General features: G+C 34.6%; 2 protein-coding genes across 6 annotated transcripts in view; one reads left to right on the forward strand and one right to left on the reverse strand.

Moving 5' to 3' along the window:
- LOC131930401 (kazrin) overlaps positions 1 to 8,824 on the forward strand; it is a 74,209-nt gene extending 65,385 nt beyond the window's left edge. For 3 of the 5 annotated variants that reach the window (XM_059286864.1, XM_059286861.1, XM_059286866.1), the window contains 10 exons: positions 444 to 621; positions 971 to 1,186; positions 1,795 to 1,979; positions 2,292 to 2,404; positions 2,951 to 3,185; positions 3,446 to 3,547; positions 3,811 to 3,977; positions 4,663 to 4,692; positions 5,564 to 5,717; positions 6,741 to 8,824. In XM_059286864.1, the coding sequence (XP_059142847.1) occupies positions 444 to 621; positions 971 to 1,186; positions 1,795 to 1,979; positions 2,292 to 2,404; positions 2,951 to 3,185; positions 3,446 to 3,547; positions 3,811 to 3,977; positions 4,663 to 4,692; positions 5,564 to 5,717; positions 6,741 to 7,688 (2,328 nt within the window). In that variant the 3' untranslated portion in view covers positions 7,689 to 8,824. The remainder of the gene's footprint in view (positions 1 to 443; positions 622 to 970; positions 1,187 to 1,794; positions 1,980 to 2,291; positions 2,405 to 2,950; positions 3,186 to 3,445; positions 3,548 to 3,810; positions 3,978 to 4,662; positions 4,693 to 5,563; positions 5,718 to 6,740) is intronic. The other 2 variants (XM_059286863.1, XM_059286862.1) reach the window with 2 other exon arrangements.
- Positions 8,825 to 13,147: 4,323 nt separating this feature from the next.
- LOC131930402 (toll-like receptor 4) lies at positions 13,148 to 22,582 on the reverse strand. The gene is made up of 4 exons (XM_059286867.1): positions 22,139 to 22,582; positions 16,528 to 17,200; positions 14,412 to 15,249; positions 13,148 to 14,067 (listed from the first exon to the last, which is right to left on the reverse strand). Exons 1-4 carry the CDS (start codon positions 22,419 to 22,421, stop codon positions 13,669 to 13,671), a joined length of 2,193 nt encoding a protein of 730 aa, XP_059142850.1. The 5' UTR covers positions 22,422 to 22,582; the 3' UTR covers positions 13,148 to 13,668.
- Between the last annotated feature and the right edge of the window lie 294 nt (positions 22,583 to 22,876).

The following is a 22,876-nucleotide window of genomic DNA, read 5'->3' on the forward strand; positions in this document are numbered from 1 at the left end:
GTGCTTGCTTCATCTCCCATTTTCTTTATAATCACCATTTCATTAACAAATAATGTTAAGTAATCTTAATTTATATGAGAGGGTGTGGTCTAGGTGTAGAGAGCTAGACTGTTAATCTGAAAGTCTCAAGTTTGAATCTGGCTTAAAGTCAGTAGAATTTCCACCCAGCTCTGATAAGTACTGAACTCAAGTTAGTAAAAACTAAGGCAGCTGGGCATAGTGCCACCACACTATCCCATCATATGTTGAATCTTGAACTCCACTTCATCTGCCCCATGTGCATTGGGCATGAATTGGATAGGATGATAAATCTTAATTCATGATAGCTAGTTTCAAAAAATTCATAGATAGAAATATCTTATTCATTAAGATAAACTATGTGAAATATTGATACAAAATGTATGCTGTTTTGATTTTTAAAAAATGTATTTCATTTACCCCAGGTGCAGGAGCAACTGGCAAGCCAAGACAACAACATCACCTCAACAACAGGACCAAACACAATCATCACTGACATAGATGATGATATTGCTGTTGCTGATGACAATGGGTTTTCTACAATGGAAGAGTCCTCTGTTCTTAACTGCACTTTCCAGGCTGACCAGGACAACGGAGCACAGAGTAAGCTTGTGGCTGTAGATTTTAGCAGCTTAAAATTTCATACAGATGGTTTATATATCCACTACATTAAAAGCTGAGAATCCTGACTTGTAGCATTAATTTTTACCTTCTTCAAGCCCTGTAAATGGATTACCAGTTTTACATCTCTGCTTCACCTCCATAATCAAAATACCTATTAAGCCACTTAATCACTACATTTAATGTAATACCGCAGTGGTTCTTAAAGTGACATTTAAACACCCCTAAAATGATTCTGTATTACCAAAACCCCTGATGTAGCACAAAATGCATACAAGAAATTAGAAATACAGCAATCATGTTTGCATTGTGAATTTTTTATTTCCTCCAGTTTTTAGCACAAGTCCTATCAGTACCACAGACTCCACTGATGCATCTAGCCTTGTCTTCAAGTGGTTCACACAGAGCTCTGACTTTGAGATACCTCTGGAGTCTAAACCCAGCAAGAAAAAGAAGAAAAGCTTTGGTTCCCTGTCACGGGTGTTCAGCAAAGGTCGGATGAGACGATCTATTGTCCTGCCACATGCAGAGAGCTTGATAGCTGATGGTATGTTTTTGTTGTGGTATTCATGTTGTTTTCCTTTTTTAATGCACTAATGTTCAGAGCTGAGTTTTAGATACTAATATTCTGTTTTGATCTGTTATTAAAAATTAATGCTTAGACCATTATGTTTATTTACTTGTCATTACATAATTTGTTGAAAAGTAACATCAGTATGATTATAATAAATCAGTTATAGTATCTATCATTTCAATACTACTGTGTCATTATAGAACAGAAGCAGATATACTTATATATATATATATATATATATATATATATATATATATATATATATATATATATATATACTTTATATATAATTTTTAAAATTTGCTGTTGTATTGGCTGAAACAGCTCAAAGGAATTCTCTTTAAAATCACAATTAAGAATGACGTTTTTTTTTATCTTTTTAACATTATGAAATTTTTTTTCAATCTTGCCTGTCAGTTATCAAACAGTAACATTTTCATTATTTTGGTTATTTTTTAGGCTACACTACTAAGGAAAAATAAATAATGAATTCTATTAGAAATCAAAAGAAATGATTATTGCTATAATAGGCAGTTAAGTGTATTTAAACCTTAAGTTAACTCTACAAATATTATTTTCAGACACAAGCCCTAAACTGTGTGTACTAAGTCAGGACAACTACCAGGAAAAACTGAACACAATAGAAAAAATGGTGGGTGTCCACATGAGAGATTGGAGGGCTCACCAAGTACTGGCTTGGCTGGAGATCACACTAGCCATGCCAATGTATGCCCAGAACTGTCTCATGAATGTGAAGAGTGGAAGGGTAAGTAGTTTTATTATCACAGCTGATTGTCATAACTTAAGGAAGTTTATTGATAATTAATTTGTGTAATGTTGCTAAGGTAGATACAAGACAAATTTTTTCTCTTCGAGCTTTACAAAATGGTGTGTAAATTTAGTATTTATTATACTATATTCAGTTTTCCTTTACAACTTATTTGTCGACAATGACTATTGTGAGAATCAAGCATTTTGTTTTTATTACAGTTTTATTTATTTAAAAGTGTTTATAAACTATTTGTTGGGAACATGTTTACAATGTGTCTTGTAAGTAATGGTGTTGTTTGTTTGATAGATCCTACTCGGCCTAAGTGACAGTGAACTGAGTGCAGCTTTGGGAGTAACCAACACAATGCACAGAAGGAAACTCAGAATAGCTATTGAACAGCATAGAAACCCTAATGAAATGTAAACATTTTCACTATTTTTTTCTGGGATATTAAAATTTAGAAATAAAGCTACAGCTTTTTAAATTTATTTATTTATTTATTTTGAATTAAGTTTGAATCCGGGTTCAAATAAGTGGAATGTCCCTGAGTCCACCCAGCTCTGATGGGTACCTAACTCATGTTAGGGAAACTAAGGCTGCAGGGCATAATGCTGACCACATTATCCCATCATATGGTGAGGTCTCTGAAGCAAATGAACTACTTCATCTGCCCCATGTGTCTTGGGCATGAACAAGAAATGATGATGATAGACATTGATGCTAGCCACATAAACATATAATATAAATCTATGGCTCCAAAACATGTGATTGGTTGGTCTCAACTCAATATGCAATAAGGAGTTTCTGGTCCTCTGACAAGAAAATAATACCCCTGTAGTGTTTTAAAATGGCTGTAAAGACTGCTAATTTTCACATTTGAGCTATTATTAACTTACCTGCAAACATGTAACTGAATGCATTTATCATCTTCTCTAAATGTGAATACTTATTTCTATATTTGCCAGAAAATATTTAAAAGCCAGTGAAATGGATCCCACGTGGATTGCACATCGCTTTTTGCCTGACCTTGGCCTTCCACAGTACACAGACATATTTGAGGAGCAGCTGTGTGATGGGCATGTCTTGAATACACTAACACGCCGTGACCTGGAAAAGCATTTCTCTGTCCACAGGAAGTTCCACCAGTCTTCCATTCTTCATGCGATTGAGCTGCTGAGGAGGATTGATTTTAACAAAGAGGTTTGTTTTCTTGTCTTTAAAATGCTATGTTTATTCTGTGAGTGAATAATAAAAGTTTTAAGAGTTAACATTACATTCTATTTGGGTTAGGTTTTTTTTTTAAATTTCTGTTGTTTTAGTAATTATCTATTATCTATCCTATGTATAAATCTAAGCTTTATTTAGTTTTATATATGTCATCTTAGTGTTGTTCCTTTTAATTATCTCTTTAACAATTCCTAATTTATCTAAAATCATGCATCCCTTTTTTATTTACATAGAAACTATACCATCGTCGCAACTTATGTGAAGACAAAGATACTGATTTAATTGTATGGACTAATGAAAGACTGATGAAGTGGACACGATCAATTGATCTGGGTGTACGTTTTTGCTACTCATTTTGAATATCTTCAATTAATCAATAATTATTACTCATTAAGGAATCAAAGTTCTAAGATTATTTTCAGTTTAATCAAATTTTTAAAAAAATTAATGTTTTAATACTTTAGAATTTTTACAAGGCCATAAAAATATATGCCAAAAATTCTAAATTTTTAAAGATTGTTTTCATTAAAGAAAATCTTAACCCTTTACTCTAACGATAGTGTGATATTAATTTCTCTAAATGTGTTGTGTCTGACAGGAATACTGTGAAAGCCTTGTTGAGAGTGGGGTACACGGAGCCTTAATGGTCCTGGAGCCATCTTTTAATGCCGATACTCTTGCAGCCATAATGGGGATCCCTCCATCTAAGTCATACATCAGGAGACATTTAGCCTCAGAGCTGGATAATATTTTAAAACCTGCCAGGTATACCCTACTTTTCCAATGTGCAATCATAAATTTCTTTTTATCATCACATCTTTTGTTACTCTGTATTGATATATATTAATACTTTTTCCATTATTGTATTTATGCAAGTATGAGTGCCCTTAAAATAAAATAAAAATTTTAGCACACATATATATATAGTTATATATAAGATGACTGGGAATATTACTTATTAAACAACCCTAAACTTTTCCAATTAAAACAATTGAGTTTGGGATATACTGGAAGTTAACTTGTTTGACCCCTGCCCCCACACCCCCACCCCATCCCCTGTCAGAAGTGTGAAGTCATTTGGAATCTTAAGAATGCATATTTATAATTGCTTGAATCTGTTTCATCACACTGTTAAAGCTTTTTAACTAGAAAAATAGTGTATACTTTTAACTTTTCATTTACATAATGACTTTACCTTTCATGAACACACTTACTTTATTACATTATTACTTATTCGTTAGAAAGAGAAAAAAAATAATTTTCTAAAATCCTGCATCATATTTTTAAAAATAGAATTCCACATTGCCTGTTAAAAGTAGACTTCTTTTAATACTTCTACCATTTTAGTTGTCCACAAATACTAATCAGATTGAACAAACTCACAAAAACACTATTTTGCTATAATGGTGTGAAATAACTGTATTGTCAAAACTTGCATGATGATTTTCAGGTCTTACCAAAAAGGAATGAAAATTCTCAGGTATTAATGGAGGTGTTCTTAAATTAGCTGACCTCTTAATTTATTATAAAACATATTTTGTCCCACGTCATAGATCTCCCCAATTTATATAAACTCCCTATCTGCACAAAGAACACTTTGATAAATTGGTCACGTTGTGTTTGGTTTATGTTGTGGCATTTAGTAGAAGCTTTGTTAATTTTATTATTTCATAATTATTTTTGTTATAAACAGACTTTATACCAAATTTCTGGTTTACAGTTAATACTGAGCAACCTATTTTCACCTCTTCAGTTTAGGTTAAAAAAAAATGTTTCATTTTATTTTATTTTCTTCATCTACCACACTGCACATAATATGAACACTTAAAAACTATTTTAGTGTTTATAAAAGTAATTTTTTAGGATCATTTGGTTCAACCCTAAGAATTTTGTTTTGTTTGGTTTACTGCTTTCTTCAGCTGAACAATGGTTTACTGTAACAGTCTATTCTATAATATGTATGAGATGCATAACATGATCAGGAATAAGAATATTATATATATTGTTTTAATATACTATTTAAAGTGTCTGCTTTTTGGTTCTTAGCTTCTAATTCTATTATTTTGTTGTATGGTAACAATTAATTATATAAAATTGAAAAAGGTGGGGGCTTATTAATTATTATTATCAATTTTACTATTATTATACTATCATTATTATTATTTATTATTGTTCTTGCTGAGATTTAGCTTTGCATTCTTATTTCCTCTGGAATAAAAAGTGATGAAAATAACACTATACATTCTAAACCAATGATTTTAAGATGTATAAATTTACTGATAACTGTTTTATATTATAGTGTAAATGTTATCAGACCTATATGTTAACCTATTGGTTGTTGTTTTAAACAGAGCTGCCTTAGACACTGCAGAATGCAAAGGGGGTGACAACAAAAACAGTTCCTCAAAGAACCGCAAGGGTTCACAGGACAAGGGACTCAGGGTCCTAGAGGACAAAGGTCGCAGGAAGTCAGCGGAGGAAGGAAGGTCAAGACTGAGTTTTAGGGTTTGTGAGAATTGACATAATTGTCTGGTGGAGGCTTTTCCTTATATTTATTTCTCACATTCTCTTTCTGCATGCAAAATCACCAGACATGTCAACCTGTGGGGGTAAGAATTTGTTTTTGGCTGGGGGAAAGGGGGGGAGTGAAATTGTTAAAATGTTGGGTTTGACAACCCATTAAATGATGGGGATAAGATTGTTTTAGAGATAACGTTATGAAATGCTGATGAGATGATAACGTAATGAAATGCTGATGAGATGATAACATAATGAAATGCTGATTGCACCTGATGTATGAACTATATGTGAACTAACTCTTCAGTGTGCCAGTAATTAATCTGACCAGTTCATATAGACTTAAATAACAAGGGCATGACTTGTCTGATAATTCACTGCATGAATTTTTTAATTTTTTTTTTTTTTTGCAGCATGAATATTCTTTCTTTTCTCTTTTTAGTTTCATCATTCCTTTTTCAGTGTTTAATTAACTTTGCTTAGATTTTTTTCTTTAGGAGCTTATTTTGTTCAGTAATTTCCATGTTATATTAGTTATCACTTAATTATTAAAATGTATTATTTTAGTACAAAGAAAATAAAGGTTCTTTTAAGTTTTTGTGTGTGGAGAATCTATCTGTAGAAGTTATTTTACTTCAGAATTTGTGCTGTGGTTGATGCACATTTTGCTTTTCCTCTTTTACTGTAAAAATATGAATTTTTGTAGTTTGTTGTGGCTAAATTTCTATTTTATAAAGTTATACTATTACTATTATTTTTATCATTATTACTATTATTATTATTGTAATAATATTTGCAATTTACATTGTCATTAAATATCTAACATGTAAAAAGCATTTTTTATCAGGGGTTAGAAAAATAAATTCAAATAACCATAATAATAATTATTTATCTTAATGAGTGCATGACATACCTATAAATAACAAAAACTACAAGCTTGTTGATGTAATTAACCCATTCACCTATCCTTCAACATTGGAGCTTAATTGTTTCATCCTTGTTTTTTTACAGGGCTCTCTTGGCAGAGCTTTTGGGAAGAAAGTACGAGATGACCTAAAGATTGACTCCGATCCTTCTAAACTGAAGATTTCCGCACCCATACCAATACAGCATTCTAGTCTTTCCTCATTAAACAGTGATTCTGAACTAGTCAAAAAAGGATTTTGTATCAAGGAACCCAGTAAAGATATTTATAAGTGTAAGCCTATTAAAGATCCAAAGATCAACGGCATTGCAGAACAAGACCTTAGAAGACTTTGCTTAACGAAGTCAGAACAAACATTAAATAAAAGTTTTGAAATAGTGTCTTCAGGTAGCAGATCTCCAAAGGAAGTTAAAAAAGTTGTTGAATTGAAGGAAGTTAAAAAAGTTGTTGAAACACAGGAAGTTAAAAAGGCAGAAGTTCCAAAGGAAGTTAAAAAGGATGTAGATGTTAAAAATTCCACACAAGTTTTACAAGAGATAATCAGAGACATGAAGCTAAATGATGTTGAAGAGGAGGATAAATCATCAAAAAATTCATCACAGGAAACACTCACAGAGCAGTCTGTCAAGTATGAAACAAACAACAATTTAAAAAAAGATCTCACCTCGCAAAATAACGGCACGTCCCATCATTCTTTGTCTGAATTCTCACCGAAAACCTCTTCCAAAAAAACCTCGCCCAACAAGGAAGTGAGAATTCTCTCACCGGAGACAACTCTTCTTGTTATCAAACCCATTTGTAAAAGACCTGGACCAGAGCTCTTCAAGAGGCACAGCAGCTGGGTGGGGTGTGAGACATCTAGTCAGAAGACAACAACGCTGAGGCCACCCGAGGGCCAGTCCAAGCGCCACAGCAGCATCAGTGCAATGGACCAGGTGGTCAGCAAAGATGGGTGTTTCAGTAGGGAGAGTAAGTTCACCACTATACAGAAGGGGTCTTTGCCTGGCCTTCTACCACAGACAACCTCTGTTTAGAAATAAATGTGGTCAGTAGAGATGACGAAACTGGGTGTTTCAGTAGGGAGAGTTAAGTTTTTATATACAGAAGAGGTCAGAGGTCTTTGCCTGACCTGCTACCAGAAACAAACTGTTTAAAAATCATGGCTTTTGTTGCAATGCACTTTTTAAAAAATGTTAATTGTTTTAAAACACATTTGAAATTTTACTAAATATTTTACGTTATTTTTTTAACAGTCTCAATAAATTTTACAGCATTAAAATAGTTTTTTTAGATATAAACAAAAAGAATGATCAGAAAATTATTTGTACAATTTTAATGAAGCACTATGTTGTATTGATATATAAATCACTATGTTTGTTTTATTTATAATAATTCTGCAAGGTTAGAATTTTTGTAAAATAGCAATTAACATAAATTTAGTTCATTCTTCTTTCCACTGCACAAAATGACAAGTGAGCTCATTTAATACAAATGTCTCTTCATATTTTTTTCTAAATTTCTACCCGACATATTTTCAATGTAATATCTTATTCAAACTTTAAATTATTTTAAAATTTCAATTTTTATTCATATTTTTTAACAATATTTTGAAAAGTGTAATTTTTTAAATTGCTTTTTTAAAACCACAGTTGTTTTTTTTTTTAATTGCTAGGCTATTGTACACTCCGATAACTAGTCAAGAAAATAGAAAATAATTTTTATAAGGTTTTTGTGCAATTTCTCCATGTCACATAAGCTTTTTATGCTGACATTTATTGTAAATATTGTACACAATGCATGGTGCTCATATTTAATGTATGTTTTAATACTGTCTAACTGAAGAATGTGTTTTCAGATTGTTTGCCTACAAATGTTATGTTTGTCTCCCTTTGAAGTAATAATTTCTAATTATTAAAGTAGAAATAAGCATTAATGCGTACAATACATGCTAATGTTAAATTGTTTTGAACTGCTATATGTCTGATATGTCTGGAAACTTTCGTCCCAGTGCTGATCATTTCGTAATGTCCAAATCACTGTTAGATGAAACCTCACAGCTTGATGATAGGGAGGAGAATTCTTGTCTGTGTATAGATACAACTGGGTAAATCATAAGAGGTCTATTATTTTCCAATAATTAATTTGGTTTATATAACATACATTTTTTTTTTACAAAATTATGAATACTTTTTAAAAAAAAATCTCATAACTGAAAGTTCAGATATAGTTTTAAACTGGATTTGTGCAGAAAAAGGGGGATAATAATGTCACTCATATCAACCTGGCAACAGCAAAGTTTTTTTCCTCCCTAAAGCTTTTTTTAACTAACAGATGGACTAAAACAATAAGAGCAGCTGACATATTTAACAAGAATGGCAGTATTTCTTTTGTTTCTTTTTTTTTCCATTTCATTGCATTAAAGAAGTGTTAGTATGAATGAAGATACATTTTTTTAGGATGAAAATTTTTCAGAAAAATATAGAGCACAAATATTCTGGAGTCTAAAAAATATATTAACTTGTGCGCAGTTGATAGCATTTACATTTCCACTAGAAAAAATTCTATTAAAAGTAGCAAGCTAAAAATTAAGAAAACTTGTTAAACTAAACAGTTACCTGTATTCAAGGTTTCTTCAGTAAGATCTAGGAGAACAAAGAAATTTACCACACTTAAAACTTGAATGTGGTCCTTCATCATCAGTTTTAAAATTGATGCTTGGTATAGTCATACATCAAGTATTTTTTAGCTTGCAGTCACCTATGCAGGTTGGGGCACTTTTCCATTTTAGCAAATATTTTTTTAGCTTTACCTTAATAGTCAAACCAGATTAAATCAATTTGGGATTAAAATTAGCTGGGAGGTTTTCAAATTTCTACATCTGCATAATATTCATCTGAGACTCAGATAATATCAGGCAATAATTTTGAAGGCAGCTAATTGAGCTAATTATTCATCGTGGAAATTTTAATTTGTTTAAAATCTTTTCTGTGGATTATTTTAAGTTTTATGCTCCTCCTTAAATATTATTAGTTTAAAGTTGTTTTGACCAGTCAGATATGGTGCTACTGTCTCAACTCTCCTTAATATACAGAAATCCATACTTGTTCTATATCTTTCTATGTTACGTTCATTTATTCCTGTACCCACTATAACTATACCATTGCTAGTAGCCAACATATCATTTAAAATATTGTATAGCCTTATACTAAACTGTGTATACTGTAATGTTTTAAGTGAATAACAATTTCACTGAAGTCGACTGTTTTTTTATTTTATTACTTAAAGCTCACATTTAGTTTATGTTATAATATTATTCATCCCAGTATGTATTTAAAAGTAAATTTATTGTTTTCGTACATTTTAAAGACTGAATATTTTCCAGTCATCTTTTATTTTTTAGTGTATGACTGCATTTATTGGAGTAAGAAAAACTGTTTGAATTTGTGTTAAAGGGGAGAGAAGTCATTGACTTCACTTTTGTAAATAGCAGCTTGTGATACCAAAACACAATCATATATCAATTTTTAAAAACAAACCAAGGCCTACATGCCTAGCAGCACTTAGAACTATTGAATCATACAATTATTATTTTTAAAATTGTGTGGTTTTCTTCCCATTTAATTTTAGTTGTTTTATGTGTGGTAGGGTTAAGTTCCTTCTGAACTTTGATTTTAGTTGTCTCCCCTATTTAAGAATGACAATCACACCGCTATGTTAAGTAGAACTCCTACTTAATAGGGTTGGTGTATTTCTGTTGTAAATTATAAAAATTGTAAATTTTGTGCATGTATTTTATTGTATTAAAATATTGACACCTTGATTATTGTTTTGTGTATGTTCCATATTGTTTTGAACTTCGTTTGTATTTCTTAATTTGTCATATATTTTTGTATAACAGTAGGCACTTCCAGGGCTATAGAAATGTCACATTATATAGAATAATAGTCTGTAGTAAATATACATTTTAAATATAAAACAATTATAATAATAATTAGCAAATTCACACAATTCAGTGCAAATCATGTATCATGATTTTCAGAACAAGCTTAAATATTCTCTGCTGTGATAATGGAGATAAAGCAACATGCTATGAATTTAAAATTAAATGGGAGTTTTAAAATTGGCAGTTTTTACATCAATATTTTCCCTGCAATGTTTTGGGAAGGAGTTTATTCTTTAAAATTAGCATGAAAAAATAGCTCTTTATTTCATTAATATTTTTTTTTTAAATTAATCAAAAACCCATTTGTAAAAGCCCTGTCACAGAGCTCTTCAAGAGGCACAGCAGCTGGGTAGGGTGTGAGACATCTAGTTAGACGATAACAAAGCTTAATTAATTAAAGTTTTATAATTGTAAGTCATTACTTGACTGTTGTCACCCAAAAACTCAGGAAATGTTTATTTTCGTTTACTCTAGATCAGGGGTCTCCAAACTACGGCCCGCGAGGTCCTCTTATCCGGCCCGCGGAGATCTTTTTGTTCACGGAGAAAAATGTTTGTTAGAAATGGCTGAGGAGCTTTGCCCCGAAAATTCAAAACAATTTGAAAATGTAGCTTTGGGTGCAAATACCATTGCCCTCCGTGTTGCAGACATTGATGGAAACATTGTGACTCAAATAGTGAAAACTGCTAACAAGACCTCCAACTGCAGTTTCAGTAGCGGTTTTCTGACTAGGATTCAAAGGCAGAAGTGAGACTGTTTCAAAACCCATTTGAAGCAAATGTAACCTGTTGCCAAGATGAACTGCAGATGGAGGTCATTGAACAGCAAGCAAATTACCTCCTTAGAGACAAGTTCAAAAATGGCGGGTGGGTTTTTGTGTTTGCCCAAGGAGAACATACTTGGACCTCGAGTGTGTTGTTGGCCCCCGACAATGTTTCTTTCAAACTTTTTCTCCAGGGTAGGGGGGGGGTGCATTTAAAATGTGTATATATTTCGTTGGGGGGGGGGGGGGGAGGGGGTACCGGGATACCGCCACCCCAAAGAGATGCTTGGAAGAAACTCTGGCCCCCGAACTGATATCTGATAGTTAATGCGGCCCTCGGGCTGAAAAGTTTGGAGACCCCTGCTCTAGATGAACAGGCAGTTTTTTTTTTACTTTTTAAAACTGTCTTTTTATAAATTATGAGCCGACCCGCGGCATAGCACACGCCGCTATTTAGTTGTTTTATTTTTTACTTTTCAGTAATTGATAATTTGTGAATTCGACACTACCAATGCTGCGGCTGAAATTATTTGCTTTAAAACACTATCAGTAGCTCGAGAATGACGATTACCCCCCCCCCCCCCACTCTTCCACTCCCTTCCACCACCTTTCACCCCCAGTGAAAACAGCCTCCCTTTAGTTTCAAATCGTTTAAAAACTTAATTATCTGCCCCTAATAACCGTTACTAATTTGACCCGACTCTCCGATTGTAAACATTCGGCGTGAACCATAACTCACCAGACTGGAGAGCGAGGCAGAGGGCGGGAGGAGGGTTAGATACGTCGTGGTGTCCACGTGAAGAATTATATATTTAGTAACTTATAGTACTTACTTATTATGATTCAAAACTCTTATTCTAGTCATTGAGTAATCGTATTATTTCTTGTTAGTTTACTCTAAATAATTCTATATTACCATACTAACATACAGAATACATATTGGAGGTATAAAACTTGTATTTATGTTAGGCTCAATCCTGACCAGCACTAACTATTCAACACCAGCGTGTTTTCCCAACATCTAAATCTAGAGGGTAAAATCTATGCTTAGTACGTTCAAGTGGTAGAACTTTCATGTAAAACTAACAAGTAACATTCAACTCAAGAGCACACTTATAAATGATTGTATCAGAATAAGTGTCGTTAGAGAACTCGACAACACAAGAATAGCACTACAGTGACGTCCGTTTGTTTTAGGATGTAACTTACATTGTTTGTTTTTTTAGTCTTTTAGTGATGTTATAAAGTTACCCTTTCGAACTTGCCGATCCATGGAACAGGTGAAGTAGAGATCACCTGTTTATGTGATTCGGCATAGGAAGGGATAGTGTGTTTACAATAAAGCCTTGATGTTATGAAAGACAGTTACATTTGCTATTTGGGATTCGTTATAACAGCGAAGTCCTGTGGCAAAAAAATACGCAAAATTCGTTATTAGCGATGGTTTTCAACCACAAAATATGACTTCCAGTCCAGCTTGCATTAAAAAAAAAACGTGCGTACTTCATGAACTGGAGTTTCCGTACTGTGGCGTAAAAATGTATAGATTAGGTACAGCCGAAAATAAAAATAAAACAAAAACATCGAATTATTGACGTTTACGGCAATGATGACGTTCACTGTAATCTGACACACCGGGACTAACTACAGACAACAATAGGATGAAGCAGAGGCGTAGCGAGGGGGGGGGGGCATATGTCCCCGGGCGCCGACCTTAGGGGGCGCTAAAATGGGTTGGAAAAACAAATTATTTGAGGGGGGGGGGGTGCAAATCGAAAGTTTGTCCCCGGGCGCCGGGAAGGGTCGCTACGCCTCTGGGATGAAGCAACATTAGATGAACTGGTACCAATAGTTTAATGTTCTTGGCCCCAATAAAACTCAGACTGTGGTACCAACAATACACTTGTAGCTAGGCCTATGAAAAACCCAGACTATACCTTGAATGAATAGACACGGTGTAGACTCAGCTCCCATGAAAATAACCCAACTCAGAGAAAAATTATTTGTCAACGGTATTTTAAAGTCATATCTTCAATATTGAAGTTAAAAACGAAGATATGGTTGAATTTAAAATATAAATAGATAAATAAAAACAAACATTTTAAAAACAAATATTGTATTCATAGCATAATAACATTAGTCTTGCTATAATTTTCTGGATAGGGACACCGTTTTATTTTAAAATGTATTTGATATTATTTGCTCAATGCTTTAACAACATTTGATCAGTTTTAAAGATTGTAGAGAATTTCAAAACTTTGAAACATAAATGTTAAATACTAAGCTAAGTCTGAAATAGCTTGGCAAACTATTTGTCGTTTCTAATAGCATGTAACAGAAGTGTCCAGAAAGTTTGGTTATTTCTGTAGACCAGACACCTGTACAGCTGATTCCTTAAATAAGTTTCTACTTCAGGTGGGTATGTATTCAAGTCGACCCTCTCAACAAAGACAGGAACGATAACCTGACCCCGTACATTGAACTCTCGCATGATGGCCAGGTTCATCTCATACTCTCGGTAGTGATCCAAGAAAAGATCTTCAGACAACAAGACCAGCGTTTTTCTTGTGCCAGTTATAGCTCCACTGATGTGTGACGTCATGTCCCCACCTGGAAAGTCCACTTCTCCTAAAATGTAAGAGATGTTCTTCTCTCTCAGGAATGGCAGGATGATATTTCTTACAATCTGACGGATTCTTACTTCACCCTATTGACAACACACGTATATATTTACAATTACATCGACAAAACAGTTCGCATTAAACAAACGAGGGAGAAAATAATATCTCTATCAGAAGAAAAGATTTGAAAGAGATTTAGCATATTTTTATACTTAAACTAAGAATAGTAGGAATGTTAATATAGGCTATTTATAATTATGTTTTATAACAAATATTATACTAAATGTACGCCGTTCTATTCTATGAGAGTTTATTAAGACACTGAAAATTTATAATTGTAAAGAACCCTGTTTTTTTATCTTGACTAATGTGTAAAGTAATGGCCTAGCACATGCCCTGTGTGTAAAAAACTATTAACAGGTATTTTTACCTCGTCATAGGTGATGAAGACATCAACCTGTGGGTTGTAGTTGACCAAACGTCCACCGATGTGCAGCCGCCGTTGACCAATAAAGTAGAGGTACCTCAGCTTCCAGCGGTAATGGAAAAACACGGCCAGAACAAGCAAACATAGGAGATGGGTGAAAAACAATGACAGCACGTAACTGAAGTTTTCTTTGATCGCACAGTTTTTGGTCAGTCTAGGAAGTAGTTCGATCATTTCCGTGTAATATAAGACAACATTTGATGCTGTGATAAATTTCAGATCATCTACGTCAACGAACATGTGTTGGTGGTCAGCTAATAAATGCAGAATCTGGATATTTGTGCACGTAAATTGAAATTCGTTGAGTAGTAAATTTATCCTAAAGCTGCTATCTTCAGACTGAAATCTTTTCAGTTGGGTGCACATTTCATTGGATAACCCAGGTAAGCTATTGTATGACAGATCTAAATAAGTCAATGCACATTGTTTAACTGTTGAAGATCGAAATACTTTCAAATCATTTCCACTTAGGTATAACTTTTTCAGATTTTTGGGGAAAAAGAAACCTTTTTGAATAAAATTTAGAAAACAGTCATCTAATATCAGCTCTCTAAGTGATAGGAAATTAGGTAAAGGACTAGTAGTATATGTTAGAAGATACATGCCCATTGGAGACCTTGATACGTCTAATACTTTTAGACTGTTCATGCCCTTTAACAAGTCAATTGGTGAGAATCTCCCAAACGAGTTACCAGCCACATTCAAGTACTCCAACTTGGATACACCATTGTCCTCTGTAAGTTCTTGATGTAGTTGTCTCGGTGTAAAATTGCGACTCATGCTTGGATTAAAATAAAAGGACGACCATTAATTTTGTTATCGTAGTATAAACGTTACAGATTTAAACTTTAATATTTTAAAATACACAAACACACACATAGAGAAACACACACACACACACATACACACACACACACATATATATCATATATATATATATATATATATATATATATATATATATATATATATATATATATATATATATATGTATATATATATATATATATATATATATATATATATATATATATATATATATATATATATATATATATATATATATATATATATATATACGTGCTTCGCTACTTTGTGAAAGTTAAAAATGCACTTTTGGAGGTCAGAAAAATGGCTGTGATTACAACACATCATAGATTTTCTGATGTAATTCTTATTAAATTAAACCCGCACGACACTATGAGCTAAACCCCAAACCAAAATCGGATGTAATTCTTATTAAATTAAACCCGCACGACACTATGAGCTAAACCCCAAACCAAAATCTGATGTAATTCTTATTAAATTAAACCCGCACGACACTATGAGCTAAACCCCAAACCAGATCCCGTCCCGCAACCAACACGAAACCTCACAATAATTACTTACAAATTTAAACCTCACATCAAATACCCACACATTCAAACCTCACAATAATTACTTACAAATTTAAACCTCACATCAAATACCCACACATTCAAACCTCACAATAAATACCTACACATATAAACCTCACATCAAATACCCACACATTCAAACCTCACAATAATTACCCACACATTTAAACCTCACATCAAATACCCACACATTTAAACCGCACATCAAATACCCACATATTAAAACCGCACATCAATTACCCACACATTCAAACCTCACATTAAATACCCACACATTCAAACTCACAACATTCGTTGCATATCGAGAATCGCAATCCCTTTAAGTCAGTGGTCTCCAAACTTTTCAGCCCGAGGGCGGCATTAACTATCAAATATCAGTTCGGGGGCCAGAGTTTTTTCGAGGCATCTCTTCGTGTTGGTGGAGCTTAGAGTCTAAGCTTACGCTCTACACGTCTTACCATGCACCCCACCCCATCACACCACATCACACATCACACACATTCACACATTGGGCAGACAAAATCCTAAACATCCACCAACATTCAAAACCACACCATCAAACACCCCATCTTTCGCAACACAACATATTTTGGCCAATGTCCGAATATCTCTCAATTAACAGCATATTTCTTACATTACCGTCCCTCATAATAATAACTTACTTTTGCCAACGTACATTATCCTTCTTTTTAATGTGTGTTGTCTGTGTTACTGTAAGTCGTTTCAATGAGTTTCTAGGCCCCATTCTTAACGCAGTAATAAAGATTTCAATATCAATGTAGTTAGAGTATCTTAAAGAAAGACTTTCCAAATTAGGTGGGAACTTAAAAGTATCAGTTACCGACGACATCAATAGATTATTACCATCTAGATTTAAATACGATATTTTAGTTTCTACAAACGAAGCTAAAACTGATTCTAATGAATACCACGTTTTAATGCTTATCAAAAAATCTATTGATAGCTCGCGTAGATTTTTAAAAATTTGAACAGAGTCTAAAATTTGCTGTATTGATAATTTCGTATTAGATAGATCAAGACTTATTAAATTTGATTTCATTACAAAAGAAGTTTTTGCAAATGTAGAAATCGGACACGCTCTTAAATAAATCGATATGTTACGATCTGAATGTATATTTGCGAAATGGAAATCGCTCAACTGCGTTATATTACATGCGTAGCGAAAAGTTATATTTTCCAGCCGTTTAAGTTTTTGAAATCCCGAGCCTAATTTGCAGTTTCTACCAACTAAATCAATAGTCTGTAGGTTTGATAAAACTGAGATTGCCTTATCTGGGTAACACGTAGCTGATGGGTAAATTGGATTGCTTGAATCTGCAAAAAAAAAATTTAGAAGAAATTCAACATCTTTCGCGTTCTCTAAGATTTTGGGAGATAGGGGTGGGGGGGGGGGGGGGGAGGCTCTTTTAAAAAAAGCTAACAGAACAGAACTCCGTTTTGAATTTTTTCTTGTTATTTTCTATTAGAATGAGTCTTTTATTTTTAGTTACAGCCTTAGATTAAATTTTCGTTTTTACATTCATTTCAAATTGTTTTTTTTTCTCGTGCTAAGTAGGCTTCTTATAATCTAATTCTATATTGTAGAGCTTCAGTGTTTCCGACAATAAAAGAAACATTCAAACACGAATTCCGATACGTTTCAGTAGTATACTAGACAACCCTGTATCTTTGAGGAATGGGATACCGGCTACACAACGAAACAAAGACTTTTATCATGTTTACACAAACTCTGTTTTGTCTCATACACAAGACCTCCACCTATTATATCAAATAGATGTATTATGTTAAAGTTATTCCTATATCTAGTTGATACTTCACTCAGTTATATATTCACTAGGAGAGACAACTCCAAAATCAAACAGCTACTGCCTTGTAGTTTGTTCTTGGGTGATCAAAGGCTATGGAAGCAAATCCAGAAAGAAAAGCAGGCTGAAGTCGGAGTCAACGGGCCATCCAGTATGGCGCATAACATGCTGGCACGCACTGCTTAATTTTATGATGGAGGAAAGAAATAGGACTAACAGAAGTGGCGTCCTGCCTGTGGAATCCCGCCGCGCAGGTAGGGGGCCGGGCTCTCCGCCTCAAAGGAGCCCACAAAAGCGAGCTGGTGGTTCCTCTATTCTTGCCTGGCCAGCCAGGGGCAAGGATCAGAAGGTAAATTCTACTGGCCAAAATAGTGAGGAAAACAACAAATTACTTGTTATCCTGCAGTGGAATGCAGAGGGAGTTCATAAAAAAAGGAAGCCTTAAAAATATTCCTACATGAAAATAAAGTAGACGTTGCTTGTATTCAAGAAACTCACCTCAACAACAATCTTCGCTTCTCTATTAGAGGATACACCTGCATAAGGCAGGACAGGGAAAACAGACCTAAAGGAGGTATCCTCATTCTCATAAAAAATGACATTCCAACAACAGATATCGTTATACCAAACTCAACAGCATCTGAGATAATGGGCACCAAACTCATACTTGCAGAAGGTAACCTAAATATCTTCAATTGCTACTGTCCTCCTGATAAGGACCTGGAACTGGACCGCATCTCCCTGCCAAACAGCGAAGAGTGCCTGGTTGTGGGAGACACGAACAGCCACTCCCAGAGCTGGGGTTACCCTGACCTCAATGCTAAAGGAGAGGAAATTGAAGAATGGCAAGCAGAAAATAGGCTCATCCTTCTAAATAAACCTGATGACAAACCAACTTTTTACTCAAGGTCTTGGTTAACCACGACTACCCCCGACCTAGCTTTTGCTACTAATGGCATATCCAAAAAATGCAAAAGAGAAGTTGCAGATCAACTAGCCACTAGCGACCACCGACCAATCCTGATACAGATAGAAACATCAAACAGGCCAATTGAAGCCTACCCCCGCCCTAGATGGAACTACAAAAAAGCTAATTGGGAGCTCTTCTCTTCCCTCACAGACTCCTACACAAGACCAATCAACTGTAAAACCAACCAGGTGAACAAGTCATACACAGCCTTCTCAAAAGCAGTTCTGTTAGCAGCCAAAAAATCTATTCCAAGGGGAGCAAGGAAAAATTATATCCCAAACTGGACTCCAGACCTCCAGATTCTCCATGACGAGACAATTGATGCTAGAAACATTGTTGAAGAAAATCCCACTGTAGAAAATAACATAAAATTAAAATCAGCAAACGCAGTCTTTAGAAAAAAGTATCTAACTGCATTGAGGAAAAGCTGGCAAGAAAAAACAGAACACCTCAATGTAGATAGAGATGGTCATAAACTATGGAGTATTGCAAAAAGGCTAAACCAAGAAGAAAACAGAGCTACTCCCATAGTCATCGACATTGAAAACACGATAAAAACAGAAAAGGATGCAGCAAAAGAATTTATAACCCACTTCAGCAAAGTGGGACAAATAAATATCAGCCACCAAAGAGTAGAAGAGGTTAAAAATCAAACTGAAGTTAAAGAAAAACTACAGAAAGTCTCTCCCCCCTCCTCCACTGGAATGGTAGCTCGAATTAGCAAGAAGGAGCTCGGAGAAGCAATGAAGCTCCTCAAACTTAAGCAAGCTCCAGGCCCTGACAAAATCTCAAATGATATGCTCATGCACTTGGGCCCCAATGCTAAGAAAAAACTGCTCCAAATATTTAATGCAAGCTGGAAATCTGGGAAAATCCCAAATATTTGGAAAAAAGCAATCATGATACCTGTTCTAAAAATAGGAAAACCCAGGAACAAAGTCGATAGCTATCGCCCAATAAGTTTAACAAGCTGCGTTTGTAAACTGATGGAAAGAGTAGTAAACAACAGACTGACCTGGTTTCTAGAATCGAACAATCTACTAGCAGACGAACAGGCAGGCTTCAGGAAGTGCAGATCTACTGAAGACCAAATCACCTTCATTTCTCAGGAAATAGAAGATGGCTTTCAAGAAAAAAAACCAACCTCAATAGTGTGGGTCGACTTTGAAAAAGCCTTTGACAAGGTTTGGGAGCAAGGCTTAATTCTAAAGCTAATAAACCATCAAGTATCTCATAACATGCTAAACTGGATAAAAGGTTACCTAAGCAACCGAAAAGCATCAGTCTCCATGCAAGGAAAAAGAAGTCACACAGTAACTATAAAAAATGGAGTCCCTCAAGGAGGAGTCTTGTCTCCTACTCTCTTCCTCATTTATATAAATGACTTAAATGAAAACATCCCAAGGAGAGTAAAAAGAAGCATGTTTGCAGACGACCTTTCACTAATCAGCACAGAGGAATATATTGGTACCTCAAAATTTCGTCTTCAAGAAACACTTGACAAGCTCGGCAAATGGACCAAAAACTGGGGCTTATCCATCAATACCAAGAAAACAACTTATTCAATCTTCACCTTATCAACTAAACATCAAAAAATGAAACTTACCCTAGAAAACCAAGAGCTAGAAAAAAATGACCACCCCAAATACCTAGGAGTCACTTTTGACACTCGACTTACCTGGAGAAAACAAATAGAAAACACACAAAGTAATGGGATCAAAAGACTTAATCTAATGAGGAAACTGGCAGGAACAGACTGGGGAGCAAATCACCACATCCTGAAAAAAACCTACACCAGCTATGTGAGACCTACGTTAGAATATGGTGCTTCGGCTTGGGGCTCAGCAGCAAAAACAAATATTAGCAAAATTGACAAAGTTCAGAACATTGGTTTGAGAATAATGACAGGAGCCATGAAAACAACACCCATAAATGCTATGGAGGAAATAGCCGCTCTTAGCTCAATAGAAGAAAGAAGAGAATCAAAAATCCTCACTCATTATACAAAGCTAGAGGCACTGGAAAACCATAACCTAAAACAAAAACTCCAGAAACCCAGTCCATCAACCAGACTACAAAGAACAAGTTTCATCAAAGAAGCAAAGAATCTGAAAAAGAAATATGAAATCGAAAATATCATTCCTGAAGCAATAAAAACTCAAAACCTCTCCCCGCGTTGGATCTCCCACTGTCACTTAACCATTATTGACTCAATAGACACCATAGGAAAAAAATCTGACTATGATCTAGAAGAACTTAAGAAAATAACAAATAAACACATTAAGGATCAGTACCCCAGCAATACCTGGATTAGAGTTTTCACAGATGGCTCAGCTGAAGATGCCACAAAAAACGGCGGGGCTGGCATCCTTATTGAATGGCCAAGCGGAAAAAGCCTGGAAAAGGCAATAGCCACAGGCAGCCTATCCGACAATTTTAGGGCAGAAAAAGAAGCTTTAGAACACGCAGCAAACCTCCTGTCAGAACACCCTGAATCACCGAATAGTCAGATTGTATTTCTTACAGATGCCAAATCAGTCCTGCAATCCCTACAAAATCCGGAGTCCTATATTCAAACACTCATGACAGCACTAGAGAGGCTAAAAAATACCTGCAGCAGAATTGTGCTGCAGTGGATCCCGGGCCATTGCCAGATCCAGGGTAACGAGATCGCAGACCAGCTGGCAAAAATTGGGGGAAAGAAACCACAACCGGAAATTTCGCTACACCCAAAAGAAATAAAAAGAATAATTAAACACAAACAAACGCAAGTGTGGTCTGTCACACATCCTCACTACATTAAAGACGACGGCTATTACAATTTAACACGAAAACAACAATACATAATCTTTCGACTTAGAACAGGCCACAACAGACTAAATCAACACATGCACAAAAAACTGAAGGTTGGGTGTAGCGAAATGTGCCCTTGTGGCAAGGCCCCGGAAAACACGGAGCACGTACTCCAGGATTGTACTCTGTATAGCCAGGCAAGAGGCAGACACTGGCCCCAGCCCACCCCACTCAGGGAAAAATTATATGGGACACCTGACAAACTGGAAACCACAGTCCGGTTTGTCCATGAAGTTGGACTTGTTGTCTAATTCCTCCACCATATTCAAAAATTAAGAACGAAGAAGAAGAAGAAGAAACTCAGTTATTTGTTAATGTTTCAATTAATTTTTTAAAAATGTATTTATTTTAATTTATTTGTGAAACACTGGCAATAAATGTTGTAAATTGTCAGTAAATAAAATAATAAAGAAAGTAATGAATATATTTAGATCTCGATTTCGAAGAACTGTTTAAAGTATCTTTTTTGGTAAGTGATTATATTGTTGGAGTATAATAGAAATTATTATAATAAAAATAACCCAAAAATATATAATTCATACCAAACAAATGAAGGGAAATACTCCAAAAGGACAAAAATAAATCACCGGAAAAAAAGTAATAGATAAAATGCTGAATACTTACCTGATTCTAATGTTTGCTCATGAAAACGATTTTCATCTATCGTAAAATTTAAGATGAGGAATTTTAAATCTGTCAAATTATTGAGCCCTACAAATGCTGCATCAGAAATGTCTAAATTAAAATCTTCTATAATAATTAACTCTTTTAGGCTTGTTAGACCAGAGAATGTATTAGCATTTAAAATCTTTAGACCATTCTGCGCCATTGAGAGAAACTGTAAGTTTTGAAGTCCTTGAAACACGTTGCCAGCTAATTCTGGAATTACGTTGTATGCCAGGTCCATATATCGTAAAGATAATTTTTGAAATAGAAAAAACGTTTCGCAAAAATCGATCGCTCTAAAACTTTCCAGGGTTAAGTTTTTCAACTGGTCTAATCCATCAAGTAAACCACAGGCTAATGTTGAATTCCCACACCCATCAAGTTGTAGATCTAAAACAGTGGAAGGGAACATCGGCATATTAACCAGGCAATCACATTTAATACTGTAAATTATTCCTTTGTCAGATAAGCAGCGACACTGTTTTGGACAAGAGAATTCGCTGGACTTAGATTTATGATCGTCCAACCATTGCTGAGTTTTAAGTATGTTTAAATCAGTTTTCTTTTTTACATCTTGTGACGATCCAGCATATGCGCCTTTGTTAACACACATCGTGAATACAACACTGAACAGACACTGCGCTATAAAAATATGAAATGTCATTTTATATGTTTAATTTAAATAAGTCAATAAAA

The sequence above is a fragment of the Physella acuta genome, unplaced genomic scaffold, assembly GCF_028476545.2.
Source record: "Physella acuta isolate Inbredline_101_S28 unplaced genomic scaffold, ASM2847654v3 ptg001768l, whole genome shotgun sequence".
Taxonomy (NCBI): domain Eukaryota; kingdom Metazoa; phylum Mollusca; class Gastropoda; family Physidae; genus Physella; species Physella acuta.

Coding starts and splice junctions, on each gene's coding strand:
- LOC131930402 (XM_059286867.1), bottom strand. CDS start 22,421: ATGGACCTGGCATACAACGTAATTCCAGAATTAGCTGGCAACGTGTTT. Junction 17,201..22,138: donor TGAGCAAACATTAGAATCAG/GTAAGTATTCAG, acceptor TTTTTTTTGCAG/ATTCAAGCAATCCAATTTAC. Junction 15,250..16,527: donor GATAATGTACGTTGGCAAAA/GTAAGTTATTAT, acceptor TTTTAATCCAAG/CATGAGTCGCAATTTTACAC.